General features: G+C 36.5%; 1 protein-coding gene across 1 annotated transcript; it reads right to left on the minus strand.

Annotated features, from left to right (window-relative positions):
• Positions 1-962: 962 nt before the first annotated feature.
• On the minus strand, positions 963-13,230 carry lcat (lecithin-cholesterol acyltransferase). Its single transcript, XM_026946400.3, has 6 exons — positions 12,979-13,230; positions 10,644-10,800; positions 8,426-8,541; positions 4,728-4,823; positions 3,493-3,717; positions 963-2,171 (listed from the first exon to the last, which is right to left on the minus strand). The coding sequence occupies exons 1-6, from the start codon at positions 13,124-13,126 to the stop codon at positions 1,579-1,581; spliced, it is 1,335 nt and encodes a 444-aa protein (XP_026802201.2). The 5' UTR covers positions 13,127-13,230; the 3' UTR covers positions 963-1,578.
• Positions 13,231-18,948: the final 5,718 nt, after the last annotated feature.

Consider the following 18,948-nt stretch of genomic DNA (forward strand, 5'->3'; position numbering starts at 1 on the left):
GAAGATTGAAAAGAGAATCTTAAATTGTCCAGTTTCTTATCTCAGAGATAAGTAATAACAGTCAGGTTTTGCTGCTAGCTCCTAAAAACAAGCTTTGATGGAGGTAATAGCATGAAAGTTGAAGCTCTGGGAGCTGATCTGTTGGAGCCAAGTATACAGATGTGGAGGTGAGCAAGCTGGATAGCCTAAAGGACTAAAGTGCTGCTGCATCACTGTCTTTGGGCTGAGATGAAGCAAAGGCTAAATCTTGCTGGTGCCACTATCAGCAGGGAATCAAATGGCATTGTGGGTAAAGTAGGAAACTGTTCACCAAAGATGAAATAGACCAACATGTCAATGAAAAAATGTTAAACTGAAAAAATGCCATTGCAGATTACATATTATTAATAATAAAGTGCTTTGGATCTGACAACCTGACTATGAATTATGTATAATATATATATATATATATATATCTATATATATCTATATATATATATCTATATATCTATATATATATATATATATATATATATATATATATATATATATATATATATATATATATATTGCATTCAGGAAAACTCCTGGAACACTCATACAAGTTTGCCTCATGTAGTCACCTTTTGCACTAATCATTATTATATTGCATATGTTTATTTGTTAGCTGACCTTCAATCATCTGATCTGCTCTTTCAAATGTGAGCATGTTTTAAGAGAAAACATTACGAAGCATGTTTTTGGAAAATCGACTTTTCTGCTGATGTACACCAGACTTTGAGCCCTCAGATCAGGTCAAGGGTTGCTTGAACACCACAAGAACAACACACCAGCTGTTGGTGGAGTGATAACAGCACTGGTGAGGCCTGATATTTAGACCGGTGTAATTTTGTAGTCTCTGCTCATCCACGCTGGTGATGCAGATGTATAAATGTGACTAAGACATTTGAGATGGCTGCATAAAAAAGAGGCATGAAAATGTGTTGGCTTTCAAAATTCCTTTATATATACAGTAGAATCCAACAATAACATGCATTCTCGGTTAATTCATTCTTTGTCATAAATGTACTTTATATTTGTGTACAAAAAAAATGTACAAATGGTTGAGTAGTGTACCAATAATTAGTGCTGCTAAAAATAAAAACACTTATACTCTAATACTAGGAAGACCAAAGTACTGATTGTAAAATAGATTTCGTAGAATAGATATTAAACTTTACGATCTATATTAATATATTGAAAAATATTGATCTTAAAATTGCCCAGCAGTGTTTTTCTCCAGCAGGCGGTGACAGTGAGTCATATTTAGCAAAACCGAGGCTGAAAGAAGGACAAGCGATGATGGATGTAAAGTGAGTGAGTGCTTCCAACTGATGATATATATTTAATCTGTACATACTGTAGAATCTGTGTATCCTATACAAACTGCAAAGGCATTTCATATCTTCTGGTTATGTTTGTGAATATATACACAAAAGTACACATGGTAAAGGACCTCCTTTGCCTCAGTCTTACGTCCTAATGGACATCAACTCTCTTAGGCAGCTTTAAAGTTAAACACTATGCATTTATGAAATCAAGCTGCAAATTGAGCTTTATTTAAGGGCTCTGGTCGATAAGTTTGCGCGGCTGAGATTGCTTGACAAAAACAGTACGGACAGTCTCATCCTTTGGAACCATTCCCTCTAGGATCTCCTGGATGGCATTGAGGACGTTGTGGTTGAAGACAATGTCGAGGTGTGCCATGCCACTGAATTCGGTCACATACACCGGTTGCTCCTGTTCGCCTATCCAGCGCTTGCACAAGCTCATGCTGCGGCTGTCCACCGTGTCATCCCCATCCTCATACAGAAAGTCCACGGGATCGCTGTTTGGGAACTGCTCGTCATAGATGTAGGTGACGGGTGTGGGTCGACCTACACCATAGAAACAGTGGACCTCGACTCCGGGGGTGGGGAGGCCTGCTGTGAGGTTCCTCGTGTCCTCCCACATGTACCAACCGTCTTCAAAGTTGATGTCGCTGAAGAAGCGGCGGTAGTCCTGGAGGGTGTAGTTGAAGGATGGCGTGGAGATAAAGACATGATCCTCAGGCCACGCGTCCTCGGATGGGATCATCCAGGGGTTCGTAGTGGTCATGCGCTGCTCCTCGCGGATCTTGATGGAGGACACCAGCGGTATGCCATCGTTGTCACCTGAGGAGTGAGGGAAAATCAAAAACACTAAAATCAGTGTCAGAGTCTGGCTAGATTCTTCTTCATACTCATAAGTCAGCCATAGTACCCTGTTTCTACTGTGGGCTAAACCTGGTGCTTTAACTTGGCTCCAGAGTTTCTGGTCCCTTTTCACTGGGTTTAATTTAAGCCCCAGGACAAGCTGCCAAAGTCCTGCGTACACTGTTATATAAGGATACTTTGTTTAGGGGAGACGGATGATCTTAGCACCTGTAACTCTAAGAGTTTTGATATTAGATCTCTCAAATGTAGCTACAAAGTGCCTACATTTGTCTACTACAAATAGCAGTCATCCTCTTTTATAATATCACAGGCTTCATGAATTGATGTGAAATACAAAGAATTCCACTGTTACAAAAGTTGTAACAGTAGCTGGGGTACATTGCAACAATAAGAGGAAATAAGCAAAAATAGTGAAGCACACACTATGAAATTTGCATTAGAAGAACTTTTTTAATTTGCTTACACAGCCATGAAACTGCAGATGTGAGATCAGGATCCTGGGCATGTGCAAGAGTGATCATGTGACTGTAGCTTATCCCTGACTGGTGCAACTGGTCCTGTTACAACTAAACCATTGTTATAACCATCCCCAGTCTCCCCCTACTTCTACTGATTTTGTGATACATTTAACCTTTCACTATTCACCTGTCAGAATTAAAGATGGAAAGTGAGACAAATGACAGAAACAAAAGCACTGCTAGATATATGGCCTAATGACAATGTTTATAGAGTTAACAGCTTCTGAAATCAGGTAATAAAGAGGATATCAAAAATATCAGATAAAAACAGGAAAAAAGTTAATCGCAAAAGAAAATGATAAAGGTTAGCAGGATATTTGTGATGCATGAGAAAAGGCAACTATCAGCTGGTTCAAAAGCCCACCAATCTATCCACTGATACACAGAGAGAGAGAGAGAGAGAGAGAGAGAGAGACTGACAGACAGAGAAATAGACAGGTAGGCAAGTGGGCAGATAGATACATAAATGAATGTATGGAGGTATGGATGGATGGATGAATCGATGGATAAGATCAGAAAATTAAAATTGTTACAGCAGTCAAACACAGTCCACTTGTGGACTGTTACACAAAAGCAGACAAAATACAAGTAGTAAATACTAACATAAGCTAGTTCATACAATAGATGCCAATTTTGCCAATTCCTAACATATTCCTCATCTTTACCACGCTGGTGTGTTGAGTGCAATAACAGAACAAACCCTGAGTCTCAACCTATGATCTAAATTACAGCTAATAATAATAACGGCTTGTTTTAGTTACCTGATGCTAAAACTCTGAGGGGCTTCACAGCTCCACCCCACGGCGCTCCCAGTGAGATGAAGCTCTTGATGTAGCGATCTTTCCAGGCCTGGCTTTGCTGGGTGAGGAAGTAGAGGATGTAAAGGCTGCCCATGCTGTGTCCCAGCAGGTGGACAGGCTGCTTGAACTCATCATGCATCTCCTCCACAAGGCCCTTCAGGCGTGCGAAATACTCAGCCTGCTCATCTGGAACACACCACTTTTACTTTAGTTTTCATCACTCATCTGAGGTTCTTCATCAATTCTGCATCAATAGGACTAATGAAGTCCTCAGAACAAGTGACTAATTATAAATGTCATTGATGTCTATGTTTTGATCTGTTGAACTGATTAGTTGATTGGACAAACAAACTACTACAAGTCCAGTTTCCATGACAATTAACCCTGTAAACTCCCAGCTGATGGCATGTTGGTGCAGTGGGTTGCATTACTGACTCACAGCTCCAAGAGCTCTGGTTTGATCCTGTACTTAGGTTACTGTCTGTGCTGGGTTTTGCATATTCTCCTCATGTCTGTGTAGGCTTCCTCTGGGTTCGCTGGTCTCCTCCCACCTTCCAAAAACATGTGTGTAGTTGGATTGGCTATGCTAATTTGTCCATAGGTGTGAATGAGTGTGTGAATGTATGTAAATGTGTGTGTGGTGCTCAGTGATGGACTGGCTTCCCATCTAGGGTGTATTCCCGCCTCATGCCCAGTGTTCCCAGGATAAATCCACCATGGCTATGACCAGGATAATATTCATTCATCTTCAGTAACTGCTTTATCCTGGTCAGGATCGTAGTGGATCCTGCCAATCCCAGGAACACTGGGCACAAGGCAGGAGAATAGATAGGGTTATATCGGCTCACGTGGTCTCGTAATCTAGACCTTATGTAACCCAAGATATGGAACGAACTGGGGACCCTGTATAAAGCTGCAACACTACCCACTGCACCACCGTGCCACCACCAGGGTAATATCCATTTTGATATTCATCCTAAAGCATATTGTTCAGAAACTACTATGAATTATTTGGTAACTACAGCAAAATTAATAGGAATGCTATGTAGTAATGAGAATGAGGAACTATAAATTTGGACCTACCAGTTTAAGGGGTCACTAGACAATGAAACACAAAATATGAGTGCGAGTGTTTTAGATAATCTTACACTGTCAAATTTATCATCTGTATATGATATCATCTATATATGACTCACTTGGGGCAATCCTCCAGTCATACGGTGCTGCTCGAACCGTCTTGTTGCGCACATATCCAATGTTGACCAAATGTTCAACCATGGTGTGAAAATAACCTACAAACAGAAGGATGTCAGAAGGGAAGGAGAGAGGGGGAGAATCTCAGAGCTGAACACAGGATTGGACTCGTTCTGTTCAATTTAAATTCATCATCAATGACAAATGTAATTCAGAATTAACTTTCACAGTTCACCAATCTCAAGAAGATGGTTTGGGTAAATATCTATCTTACATAGATATTCTCTTACCTCAAAGGTAATCAGTCAGACTAGACGTGTTTGCTATTCAATCTGTGTGGTGTAATGGAAGGCTGTCTCACTGAACATGCTTACCAGAAATATCTTCATTAAACCACAGTTATTCGGTAATATCACAATATTTAAAAATAGTATTATGTATTTTAGCAATGGTGTATAAAGCATGTATATCAAGGTTTGGGCAGGAGTGAACAAAATAGTGAGAAATTACACTTCAGTGAAAGTATAAATAAAGTGTCAAAATCTTACTGAATTAAAAATGGAAGTATAGAATAAAAAAATACTCAAGTGAAAGTAAAAAGTTGCTACTTTTAAAAGAACTCAAGTATGAAAAAGTAACTGTTTTTAATTGATGATCATGTTTTAATGTGAAAAGTATCTTTTATTACTTATCTAAAGCTGTTACAAGACTATTTCAGTTGTTAAACAATTAAGCATTTTGCCATTTGTTTGCAATATTTACCATTAGCTAGAATTTAACTAGTCTAACCTGGTATTAAAAAAACACAAGCTAACAGTTAATTATAGCCAGGTAATGTTATCAGGTATGTTATTATTATTCCTCATATTAAAGCGATTGTCAACACTTCACTTGTTTCAGGGATTGTTCCCCCAGCACTTAAAGTAGCAGCAGTTAAACCAGTTCTTAAAATATTTGGGAGCGATACTGCCGACATGTCTAATTATAGGCCTATTTCAAACTTGCCATTCGTTGCTAAGGTTCTTGAGCGTGTGGTAGTTGGTCAGCTACAAAATCATTTCTCTGCGAGCAGACTACTGGAACCTTTTCAATCAGGGTTTAGGTCTGGACATAGTACGGAGACTGCCCTTTTGAGGGTAATGAATGATCTCCTTGTTGCAGCAGATTCTGGGGCTTGTGGCATTTTGGTTTTGTTAGATCTCAGTGCTGCATTCGATACCATTTGTCACACTATACTACTGGACAGATTACATAAGTGGAGGTCTTTCTGGTGTAGCTTTAAAATGGTTTGAATCATATCTTTCAGAACGCACTCAATTTGTCTATTCTGGTGCAAACAGATCTCAGACTGTTCCATTGCGGCAGGGTGTCCCTCAGGGGTCGGTATTGGGTCCTACTCTTTTTAGCATTTATATGTTGCCTCTTGGGCAGATTATTCAAAAGCATGGTCTAGGCTATCATTGCTATGCAGATGATACCCAGATTTACATTAGTACTCAACCTGATGTTATATCAGCACTTTCAACTTTATCTGCTTGTTTACTGGAAATACAGACCTGGATGAAACAGAACTTCCTACAGTTAAACTGTTCAAAAACTGAAGTTCTATTGATTGGCACTTCTACTGCTGTAAATAGATGTAAAAACTTTAAACTTACAGTGGATGATTGCCAGGTTCTCCCTTCTGTGCAGGTGTGGAATTTGGGTGTGATTTTTAATGCACAGCTGACTTTTAACACTCATTTTAAGAATGTTACTAAAGTAGCTTTTTATCATCTTCGGAATATTGCACGTATAAGACTGTTTCTCTCCATGCCTGATGCAGAAAATCTTATTCATGCCTTTATAACATCTAGGCTTGATTATTGTAATTCACTTTTTGCAGGGTTACCTGCAAATTTGATTAAGAGGCTGCAATATGTGCAAAATTCAGCTGCTCGTGTTTTAACTTACACACCATCCCGTAGTCATATCACTCCTGTGCTTTCTCAACTACTTCCAGTTCAATCATGTTTTGATTTTCAAGTTCTTATCTTAACTTATAAAGCAGTATATGGGCTGGCCCCAGAGTATATTTGTAATTTGGTCTCGGTGTCCACACCATCTCGGTCTCTCCGCTCTGCCGGTTCTCTTACTCTGTACCAGCCTCGCTGTAAACTCAAAACTATGGGTGGGAGATCATTCTCTTGTACTGCTCCGAGGTTGTGGAATTCTCTGCCTCTTCCTATTAGGAATGCTCCGTCTTTTGATTGTTTTAAGAAGTTACTCAAAACATATCTCTTTAGTGAAGCTTTTAAGTTATAATCTTACAGTTGTTGTTGTCTTTGTTGTTATTGTGTTGCCATTGTGATTGCTATTATGGAGTTGTGTTGTTTCTTTTATTGTTGTTTTATACTGTTGTAGTGCCTTGAGTGTAAGAAAGGCGCATTATAAATAAAATTTATTATTATTATTATTATTATTATTATTATTATCAAATTAGATAAACTTATCTCAACACGCCTTTGATTGCTTTTTCATCTTAAAAAGCACATGGATAGCTATAGCGCTAACTGCATTGTGTAGCTTGAAAAGGTTACGGCCAATGGCTGGTCGATACGATTCTTGAGTTTTTGAACCCTGACTGGATGCTGAAATAATTGCACACTAAGCTGAGCCCATTTGATTCATGTATAGTGTAGCCATTGGCTAGATGAGAGAAGAAGAAGAGACCTTCAAGATTTATCACAAGTATTTTAAAGGTCTTTTAAAATAAAATGTAAGGAGAAAACAGTAAGTTTTTTTTTTCTTTGAAATGTAATTAAGTAAGAATACAAGTAACCAATTTCAATAACACTCATGTAAAGTATAAATACGCCAAAAATAATAATTAAGTATAGTAACGAAGTACTAATTACTCAAGTATTTTCCACCCCTGGACCTAGGCATTGGCTTGGAGAAAAGATTTTAGCTAAGATAGATTTCTAGTACTTGTTAGCAACATTACCAGTTGTAGCTCCAGTGTAAAGCTAAAGAAGCAAATGATACACACTAAACATGTTTTGGATGTTCAACTACATTTGTGGCAGGTGGAAAATTGTGAAAATTAAAATTTTTACTATGTCATTCATCTATAGCCACATTTCCAAACTGATTAATATACACTATATGGCCAAAAGTTTATGGACACCTGACCATCACACCCATATGTGTGTGTGTTCTCCAAACTGTTGCCACAAAGTTGGAATCACGCAGTTGTCTATAATGTTTTTGTATGTTGTAGCATTACAATTTCCCTTCACTGAAACTAAGAGGCTGAAACCTGTTCCAGCATGACAATGCCCCTGCGGACAAAGTGAGCTCCATGAAGACATGGTTTGAGAAGGCTGGACTGGAAGAACTCGAGTGGCCTGCACAGAGCCCTGACCTCAACCCCACTGAACACCTTTGGGATGAATTGGAACACTGACTGCACACCAGACCTCCTCACCCAACATCAGTGCCTGAGCTCACTAACTGAATGAACACAAATCCCCACAGCCACACTCCAAAATCTAGTGGAAAGCCTTCCCAGAAGAGTGGGAATAAATCTGGATCGGGATGTTCAAAAGCACATATGGGTGTGATGGTCAGGTGTCCACAAACTTTTGGCCATATAGTGTATCTAATGGGTTCCCTTTCACTGATTGTAAATGAGTGATATTGGTGTCGGAGCAGTCACCTGCCAGATTGTTGTTATCCAGGAACTCTATAGTATACGTCTGGCCGAATCCAGGGACACGCACTTCCACACCAGGAGAGTTGGACGTCCTGCGAGTCGTTCGGTTGTACACGATCCTACAACACAAGACAGGATGTGTGAAATGCTGACAACTGGAGTCCATTTGCTGACAGTGTTGATGTCGGAGAAGGCTCCAAAAACAAAAGGTTAATTGCTGGTGGAAAGCTTTCCACGTTAGCTCAGCACTTACCACCATAGTGTGAAGAATTAGTCAATAGTGCTTGACTAAAGCAGATTATTAAGAATGGTAATTTTATTTCCAAGGTTCCTTAAACCTATACAGTTTCATACATTTGAGGGAACAAATGCATGTCACTTAGGTGGTACTTTCAGGTTTTAACTTCAGGTTTTAACGCTGCAATTTTAGTTTAAGAAGCTAGTAGGGTAAATTTACATTGTTTATTGGTCCCTGTACCTTCCCCTACCTCTGACAATAGCTGTTGGTAAATTGATTAAGCACATATAAATACAAAATATAGTGTATTTTATATATTCAAAAGAAGGTTATTGAATATAAACGTTCTGCTAGGTGCTGTTGAAACTGTAGGATGGGAAACCAATTGATTTTATAATAAGTAGATATTTATAGCAATTTATACTACAGCACTGATGAATTTCTGAACTGAGATTGGTCAGAACATGTTGATTCATTTTCTATAACTCTCCACATAATCTAAGCCTAATAAAAACAGATCTAAAAAATAAAAGATGTATAATTATTGATATGGTGAATTTGTCTCCATAAAGTACATATTTATTTAACATTTATGGAAGGAGTCTCCAGTCTTAGTGCTTTGTAATGGTCAGTAAGTTTTCCGCCACAGGAAAGTCTTCAGGACTTTGCGCCTTGCAGTTTCTCTGTAACATGACAAGCTGCATTTCTTATTAACATCAAGCGAAAGAAAAAAGAGAGGATGTGAGGAAACAACTGTTTATAGCTACTATAACGTAAGTGAAAACAGAATCGAACTTGTTTCACTTATATTCCACAAATGTCATTCTTTAATAAATTAACATATATAATTGTTAATAGCAGCGAAATAGCTCAGCTGGGAGAGCGTTAGACCTAAATCCCTGGTTTGATCCTGGGTTTCGGCAGCAGGTCCCACCATTGGGCAGTGGTGGCTTGACAGTTAAGGCTCTGAGTTACTGATCAGAAGGTTGGGGGTTCACGCTCCAGCATTACCAAGCTGTACCTGTTGGGCCCTTGAGTAAGGCCCTTAACCCTCTCTGCTCCAGGTGTGCCATATCATGAGAGATCGAAATCTGGATTTCTGTAAAGATGCTTTGTGAAAATGTCTGATAATAAAATTGAATTTAATTGAATAAACCAAAGAACCCGTAAGACAGAAGTTCCTTAATTTTTAGGCAAACAAACCCAAATGGTTTCTCTGTGATGTGGAGGTTAATTGCTGTGATGCTTGTAACTCCATATTCTAGAAACATTTCGTCATATTTTGTTGTGTTTATTTTCTTAGCTTCTGTTCTTCCACTGAGTCAGAGTCATTTGATGTTGTTGAGGAACTAGCTGAGGTAGTTGGTCAGAGAAATTTGTCTATTTTTATTGCTGAACTCCTACGCTAGTTCAGCATGTCAGGATTACAAAAAAGACTAAAACAGCCTAAACCAGAATTAAATGTGGCTTGTTTGAATGCGTTACCCTAAGTACCCTTTCAAAATAATAGCAAACAAAATCCGTTTTCATAGTTGGAGTGATATTTGTAATATTAATTTAGATTATAAGCGACACCACATGGAACCCCTGCCTTAACGGGTGTAGATTGAGGTATCCTGGCCTAATGAGAAATACATGACTACTTGAAGAGCCACAAGTGTCCTATAAAAACTAAAAATACGTTACATTGGTTTATAATTATATGTCATTTTCAGAGCCAGTCCACGCCTATGTTCTTCTGTTGTTTTGTATAATTAGTGTATTCTCTTCATCTATGAATAATGTCCTGGCCTGCATTTGTCTTGTTATGCTATTTGCACTATGTGTAAGTTGTGTATCCAGAGCTCCTGTTTTATTTCTGTTTGTTTTGTCACAGTTCTGGAGACTTAATGTTTTGTCCCACTGTATTTGGGTATAACAGTGAAATGACTGACTTTATTCACTTTTATTCCATTTTATTAAGTTTATGAAGTGTGTCCTCACCTCATGTTGTCAATCCAGCAGTCAATTCCGATGGGCATGAACATGTTGAGGTCAATCCACAGCGGAAACCAGTCCTCGGTCTTCTTGTAGCAGAGCCAGTGGACCAGCGTGGGTTTGTCTATTTTGGCTTCGAGGCGGTTGCCTATATTCCCTGGAACTAAAATCACACCAATTTGACAAAGGTCAAAGGAGTGGGTGTAAAAACCCAGTGCTGAATTTTGCAACATTCCTGCAGCATTGAAAGAACTGTTTACAGAGACAACTAGCGCTCAGCTAGACGTATTTAAACGCTGTAAGTGTTAATGTAACACTGTTGGTGCTCAACACTACACAAAGAGTGAATCTCACATTGATAGAGCTGATTAAATACTATACAAGGTTATTCAAAGCCACACAAACTGATACTGTAAGATAATGCAATATGACCTCTTTTAATTCAACATTGTAGGTATTCAATCTACACCGTAAGAGTCGATTAAATAATGTAAGAGACAATGCAACTCTGTGGGTATCAGTTTAATTCAACACAGAGTTAATTCAACAGTGTGAGAGTTAATTCAACTGGTTTTAGTTCTATATTGTAGTTCTATATTGCAGATGTCAATTCATTACTGCTGGTATTAATGCAACACTGAAAAAATTCATGCAAGATTATATGTGTTAAATAATCTTGGTGTTAATTCAACATTGTAAGGGTTAATTAATCACTTCTCATGTTATTTTAACACTGTAAAAGTTCATGCAAGTTCATGCAAGTACGAGCTAAATACTTTAGTTGTTAATTCAACACTATGAGGGTTAATTCAACACTTCAGATGTTAATTCATTACTGCTTGTGTTAACGGTGTAAAATTTAAGCAACGATATAGGTTAATAGTTATTAATTCAGATGTTAATTCATTATTGCCAGTGTTATTTTAACACTGTAAAAATGAATGGAGTTAAAGATTTTTGTGGTTGGTAATTCAACAGTGTAAGGGTTAAATCATTACTGCTGGTGTTAATTTAACCCTGTAAAAGTTCATATAGCTCCATAGGGGTCATATACTTTGAGTGTCAATATAAAATTAAACACTACAGATGTTAATTTATTACTGCTTATGTAACACTGTTAAAAAAATAAGTTCACGCAACACTACGAGTTACATACTGTGATTTCACAGTGTAAGAGTTAATCCATTATTGGTGATTTTAATTTAACAGTTTAATAATTGGTGGGTTTATGCAGCACAGTAGGGGTTAAATACTTTGGGTGTTAATTCCATATATTGATGAATATTTCATTACTGCAGATTTTCATTTAATATTCTAATGGTTAGTTTATTTACGGATGGTGTTACCACTATCAAAGTTAGCAACTCTTTAGGAGATAAATATTCTGTGTGTTCATTCAACATTGCAAGGGTTAATTCATTACTGCAGATGTTACTGCAGTTAATTCATTATTGTTAGTGTTCATTTAACAATGCAATATTTTTTCAACACTGTAGGAGTTAAATATAGTGGGTGTTAATTCAACATTGTGAGAGTTAGTTCAGCACCATAAGGTTAATTAATTACATCTAGTGTTAATTTAACACTGTAAAGGTTCATGTAGCATTTTAGGGGGGTGTAAATTCAACATTGTGAGGGTTAATTCAACACTGCAGATGTTAATTCAACATTGTGTGGGTTAATTCAATACTGCAGATGTTAATTCAATATTGTAAGGGTTAATTCAACACTGCAGATGTTAATTCAATATTGTAAGGGTTAATTCAATACTGCAGATGTTAATTCATTCTCATTGGTGTTCATTTAACACTGTAACTGTTCAAGCAACACTACAGGAGTTAAACATGGTGAGTGTTCAACACTCATCAATTCAACGCTGTAAGGGTCATTTAATACTATAAAATTTCATGCAGCACTATAGGGGTTAAATACTTTATGTGTGGGTTAATTCAGTACTGCAGGTGTTAATTCAGCATTGTAAGGGTTAATTAATCACTGAAGGTGTTAACACTGTAAAAGGTCAGACAGCACAGTAGGGGTTAAATAAACTGAGTTTTAATTCATAATTGTAGGGGTTAATTAGTCACTGCTGGTGTTAATTTAACGCTATAAAAGTTCATGCAGCACTGTGGGGTTAAATAAATATAGGTGAGGTTTATTTTAATACTGCAGATGTTAACACTAGTGGCGTTAATTCTATACAGTAAGAGTTAAATTGACAGTAACAGTTAATTTAATACCTGATCAGTAAATTCTAAGCTGGTTTTGCTGTACACAGATAACTGATTCATTATGATGGATTAGAAGCTCGCGCACTGCCGTTTATTTGCCAGGAGCTTACCGATGATCAGAGGCGGCGTGCTGTTGCTCCCCTCGCGCGGTCCGGCGTTCGGCGGAAAGATGACGTTAAAAAGCCAGAATCCTGCCGACTGCTGAAGCGCGAGCAGAACGGTGAGAGCGGCGGCGAGCGCGTGCGAGGGCGGCATCATCTCTGCTGTGTCTGCTGCGTGCTTCTCCGGTCAGTGGACTCAACTTCTGGCTTTGCTCTGGGAGAGAAAGGGCGAGAAACAGAGAGAGAGAGAGAGAGAGAGAGAGAGAGAGGGATGGTGGGGGGCGGTGTGTGTTTAACCGCGTGAGCTCACCGGGTGTACACTGTTAAATGTTAAACACTTGCCATTTGGCATCATCCCGACAACGCAAACAGTACAGTGTCCTATCAGCTCCTACAGTACCTGATCACCGTGCACTGTGTCGAAGCAACAGTCATAAAACCATAGAAACCATCACAGAAATTCTAATGGTTTCCACTTCAAACCATCAGCTGTTAACCATTAAAACCATTACCATTACTGGTCCTGAATGGTATCCAGTAGACATAACATGCCACTGATAGAAGGCAATAAATTACCAGGGGAGACCCACAGAGACCATTCCAGTTTCCATCAAAACCAACACAATTCCCATTATAACCATTAAAACCAACACAATTCCCATTATAACCATTAAAACCAACACAATTCCCATTATAACCATTAAAACCAACACGATCCCCATTACAACCATTAAAACCAACACAATTCCCATTATAACTATTAAAACCAACACAATTCCCATTATAACTATTAAAACCAACACAATTCCCATTATAACCATTAAAACCAACACAATTCCCATTATAACTATTAAAACCAACACGATTCCCATTATAACCATTAAAACCAACACAATTCCCATTATAACCATTAAAACCAACACGATCCCCATTACAACCATTAAAACCAACACGATCCCCATTACAACCATTAAAACCAACACAATTCCCATTATAACTATTAAAACCAACACAATTCCCATTATAACCATTAAAACCAACACGATCCCCATTACAACCATTAAAACCAACACAATTCCCATTATAACTATTAAAACCAACACAATTCCCATTATAACTATTAAAACCAACACAATTCCCATTATAACTATTAAAACCAACACAATCCCCATTATAACTATTAAAACCAACACAATTCCCATTATAACTATTAAAACCAACACAATTCCCATTATAGCCATTAAAACCAACACAATTCCCATTATAACTATTAAAACCAACACAATTCCCATTATAACTATTAAAACCAACACAATTCCCATTATAACTATTAAAACCAACACAATTCCCATTATAACCATTAAAACCAACACAATCCCCATTATAACCATTAAAACCAACACAATTCCCATTATAACCATTAAAACCAACACGATCCCCATTACAACCATTAAAACCAACACGATCCCCATTACAACCATTAAAACCAACACAATTCCCATTATAGCCATTAAAACCAACACAATTCCCATTATAACTATTAAAACCAACACAATTCCCATTATAACTATTAAAACCAACACAATTCCCATTATAACCATTAAAACCAACACAATTCCCATTATAACTATTAAAACCAACACGATTCCCATTATAACCATTAAAACCAACACAATTCCCATTATAACCATTAAAACCAACACAATCCCCATTACAACCATTAAAACCAACACGATCCCCATTACAACCATTAAAACCAACACAATTCCCATTATAACTATTAAAACCAACACAATTCCCATTATAACCATTAAAACCAACACGATCCCCATTACAACCATTAAAACCAACACAATTCCCATTATAACTATTAAAACCAACACAATTCCCATTATAACTATTAAAACCAACACAATCCCCATTATAACTATTAAAACCAACACAATTCCCATTATAACTATTAAAACCAACACAATTCCCATTATAGCCATTAAAACCAACACAATTCCCATTATAACTATTAAAACCAACACAATTCCCATTATAACTATTAAAACCAACACAATTCCCATTATAACTATTAAAACCAACACAATTCCCATTATAACCATTAAAACCAACACAATCCCCATTATAACCATTAAAACCAACACAATTCCCATTATAACCATTAAAACCAACACGATCCCCATTACAACCATTAAAACCAACACGATCCCCATTACAACCATTAAAACCAACACAATTCCCATTATAACTATTAAAACCAACACAATTCCCATTATAACTATTAAAACCAACACAATCCCCATTATAACTATTAAAACCAACACAATTCCCATTATAACTATTAAAACCAACACAATTCCCATTATAGCCATTAAAACCAACACAATTCCCATTATAACTATTAAAACCAACACAATCCCCATTATAACTATTAAAACCAACACAATTCCCATTATAACTATTAAAACCAACACAATTCCCATTATAACCATTAAAACCAACACAATTCCCATTATAACCATTAAAACCAACACAATTCCCATTATAACCATTAAAACCAACACAATTCCCATTATAACCATTAAAACCAACACAATCCCCATTATAACCATTAAAACCAACACAATCCCCATTATAACTATTAAAACCAACACAATTCCCATTATAACCATTAAAACCATTACAAATTCTATGAGAGTTTTTATTGCTTTTTTTTCAGCAGGGTGGTTAAATTAAAGGTGCAGTTCTGCTATTGTCCGCTTCCCAAATTCAGCAAGTCACTCTCAGAAACAAAGGTACCAAACTGTATTTTCCTTCTCTCTGGTGTGGAACCATCAAGGGCACATCTTCTGTATCATTACTGTAGATATTCCGCCTGGGAAGGTGCATGTAGAGTTACTTTAATTAGCTTTTACAGTAAGGCTTTAAAGGTACATTAGTGGTCTATAAGGTCCAAATAAGTACCTTAAATCATTTTTAAAGGTACATTATATTCAAGTTTTCAGGTGAAGCACAAGTACAGTTTGGTAGTCGATCAGCCGATGTTTTGTATCTGAAGTTTGCTTCTTTAGTTTTGCACGTGAGCTTTGAGGCTAATGTTACTGACAAGTAATGGAAATGCATAGCTACCGGTTTAGCATCATGGAAACTGTGTCTACATCATCATGCGCTTGTACAAAACCCTGACAAACTGTAATCTCAGACACATTCATACGAAGAATACTAAACCATACCATTATTCGTCTCTGGCGTGGTAAAGGTGTATAACATACATACGCCTTCTGTAACATAGGATGCATCTTTTATCTAGAAATTTGCACATAGTGATACTTAAAGTTCAACGGTCCAGGTATGCACATTAAATGTTTTTGTAAAGGCATGCTACATCCATGTTTCCAGGTGAAAGATGTACATATTACAAAAAACAAGTGACAAGGAAAGGTACAGTTTACAATTTAGTACCCTTTTTCCCTAAGAGTCTATATCACTGTTATCTGTCAAAATGGAAAAAATATGGACAGTCGTCATGCCCTAATTCACTTATTCATTATTTAACAGGCTCATACACAGAATAAGCCTATTAAATAATGAATAAAGTGAATTAGGGCATGATGATTGTCCATATTGTCCATCTTCACTGACGAATCACATTATATCCAAGTCTACATTATTTATCAGCCTATCTGTTTTGGAAGTCTGGTTAAACCAATTCAAGGGACCAGTCAAACAGGCTAAAAGCACTAGCAACTCAATAATAAACAGAATTATTGAATTTATAAGCTTTAATAATGATGAGACCCTGGCAATGGGTCTGTGAACATCACTTTTTAACAAACACATTGATGTAAAGTGCTATATAAAGTGCTATTTTCAAATACTGAATGAAGAAATGTTAAATGTGATTTTCTGTATGAAATACACAACTAACAATGGCCTATTTTTATTTCTACTTATGGTTTTGAACTGAAAGAAATTGCAGTACATCGTGGTACTTTGGTGCAAGTGTAGTGTGGATTCATGGTACACTGTTGATAATAACGTTGCTGATAATAATGTAGTGATAATATAATATCATATTGATATAACAGTATAATAATAGAAGTGTTGAGTGAATAGGCGCATCCACTGAGAATTCACACATTACTACAAAAGCTTAACACTCAAAATAGTGCAAAGTAAGGAACAAATTCTGGCATGGTGTCACTCTGTGCAAGGATCCGACTCAGGAGAGAGATATATCATAAGAGACGTTTTGATTCTTAAAAGAGATAATATTAACTAATATGTTCCTAAGTAGGGGTGTAACTATCAGATGATTTGGATTGATGCAACGATTGAAATGAATCAAGGCAACAATAATAAATCAATTATTATTTATTATAATTTGATGCTCAATTAATGATTATAAATTGATTTATTCTACATTGTAATTGATTATAAATCAATTATTATTCACAATATATACACTAGGTATACACTCCTACTCCCAAGTGCATGCATTTTATGAAGCTACTGTATTTATATAGAAATGGTATTTCCAATACTGAAAAATCACATACATTTCATATTTATATTGATGTTTTTCACAGCAATGTGAAAAAGCACACGAAGTTGCATTGTACCAAGTTATGCCCTGAAACTGTACATTTAAATTCAAGCAAACATGCAGCATGTAAATAACAGGTGATCATATGTGCAAAATGAATAAATAAAACCATATACTCTATATGTGAAAATGAACATGTGGAAACAAATGGATCATGGGGGGAAAAAGGTTTAAAATAAAGACACATGCACTACATGTGAAAAAAATGTGAAACATGTGAAGTGTCATTATTCACATGTGAAGTTTGTGTGACTTTTTTAATAAGGGTACTGAAATAAACAATGCCTTTTGAAGGCTGAGGAGTGTATAATGATTTAGACATGTAGTTGCACGACACTAAATTGGCAGCTGTAAACATGAGTTACCTGTTAGTTAATTATCACTGGAGCTTCAGTGCAAAACTAAAGAAGCAAAATTCAGATGCAAAATTCGTGATCAACTACATCTGGAGAAAGGGAGACACTTTGTAATTGTTATTTTTGGCCTGAACATTGTTAAATACAACATGTGATTTTTTTTTCCATAGTACAAAATATCCTAAAACACAAACGATATTTGGTATAACTGATTTATTCATAGCAGGAAATGCAACGTTGTGTTTTACCTTCTGTTTTTTTCATTCTGTTTTACTGTTTTATGTGAGGCACACAACAAGTCAGAAGACACACAGGCAAAAAGTGCACACTTCCAAAAAGCCAAAATTCTACTCACTGGTCTATTGATCAGGGGCCATGTATAGCTGTTTGCCTCACAGTGCTGTACAGTCAATAATTTACAATACGAGTAGATGTTTTGATACTCTCCAGTACACATAGAAAATTACCTGTATTATTAATCACCTGTCTTTTAATTGACAAAATACCAAAAATCAGATTATGAGATACGGTCAGTCCTGCACAGCACATTTTTTCCTACTCTAAAACATCTTTTTAAATTAATATTTAAAAATTATTTTACAAAATCTAAGAAAAAAAATCATCAGCATAAACTGTACATTTTGTGATTTATTTTGATCCTTCCTTTTTTTTCTTTTTAATATGTCTGGCAAAACCAAAATATTAAAATATTGAGGAGAATTCTTTTTTCATAGAAAAGTTTTTATAGAAACTATGCACACACATGCATATATAACAAAGCTTATCCTAATGGTGAGTAAATTTCAAATCCAATAATGTACATTTTTAGGTAAAATGCCATGTTTTCTTTCTTTTAAAAGGGATATGACACATTACATTGACTCACTACAAGATACAAGTAAAAGTGAATAAAGATTAGTAATTTATTTGAAATTTTTGTATGAAGTTGTATACACAATATCGTAAAGATATGTAAGCGTGTTTGTACTTTCTGAAGTTAAAAATAAA

The sequence above is a fragment of the Pangasianodon hypophthalmus genome, chromosome 7 (assembly GCF_027358585.1).
Source record: "Pangasianodon hypophthalmus isolate fPanHyp1 chromosome 7, fPanHyp1.pri, whole genome shotgun sequence".
NCBI classification, from domain to species: Eukaryota; Metazoa; Chordata; class Actinopteri; order Siluriformes; family Pangasiidae; genus Pangasianodon; species Pangasianodon hypophthalmus.

Coding starts and splice junctions, on each gene's coding strand:
- lcat (XM_026946400.3), bottom strand. CDS start 13,126: ATGATGCCGCCCTCGCACGCGCTCGCCGCCGCTCTCACCGTTCTGCTC. Junction 8,542..10,643: donor TGCTGGATTGACAACATGAG/GTGAGGACACAC, acceptor CTTGTGTTGTAG/GATCGTGTACAACCGAACGA. Junction 2,172..3,492: donor CCTCAGAGTTTTAGCATCAG/GTAACTAAAACA, acceptor CTCACTCCTCAG/GTGACAACGATGGCATACCG.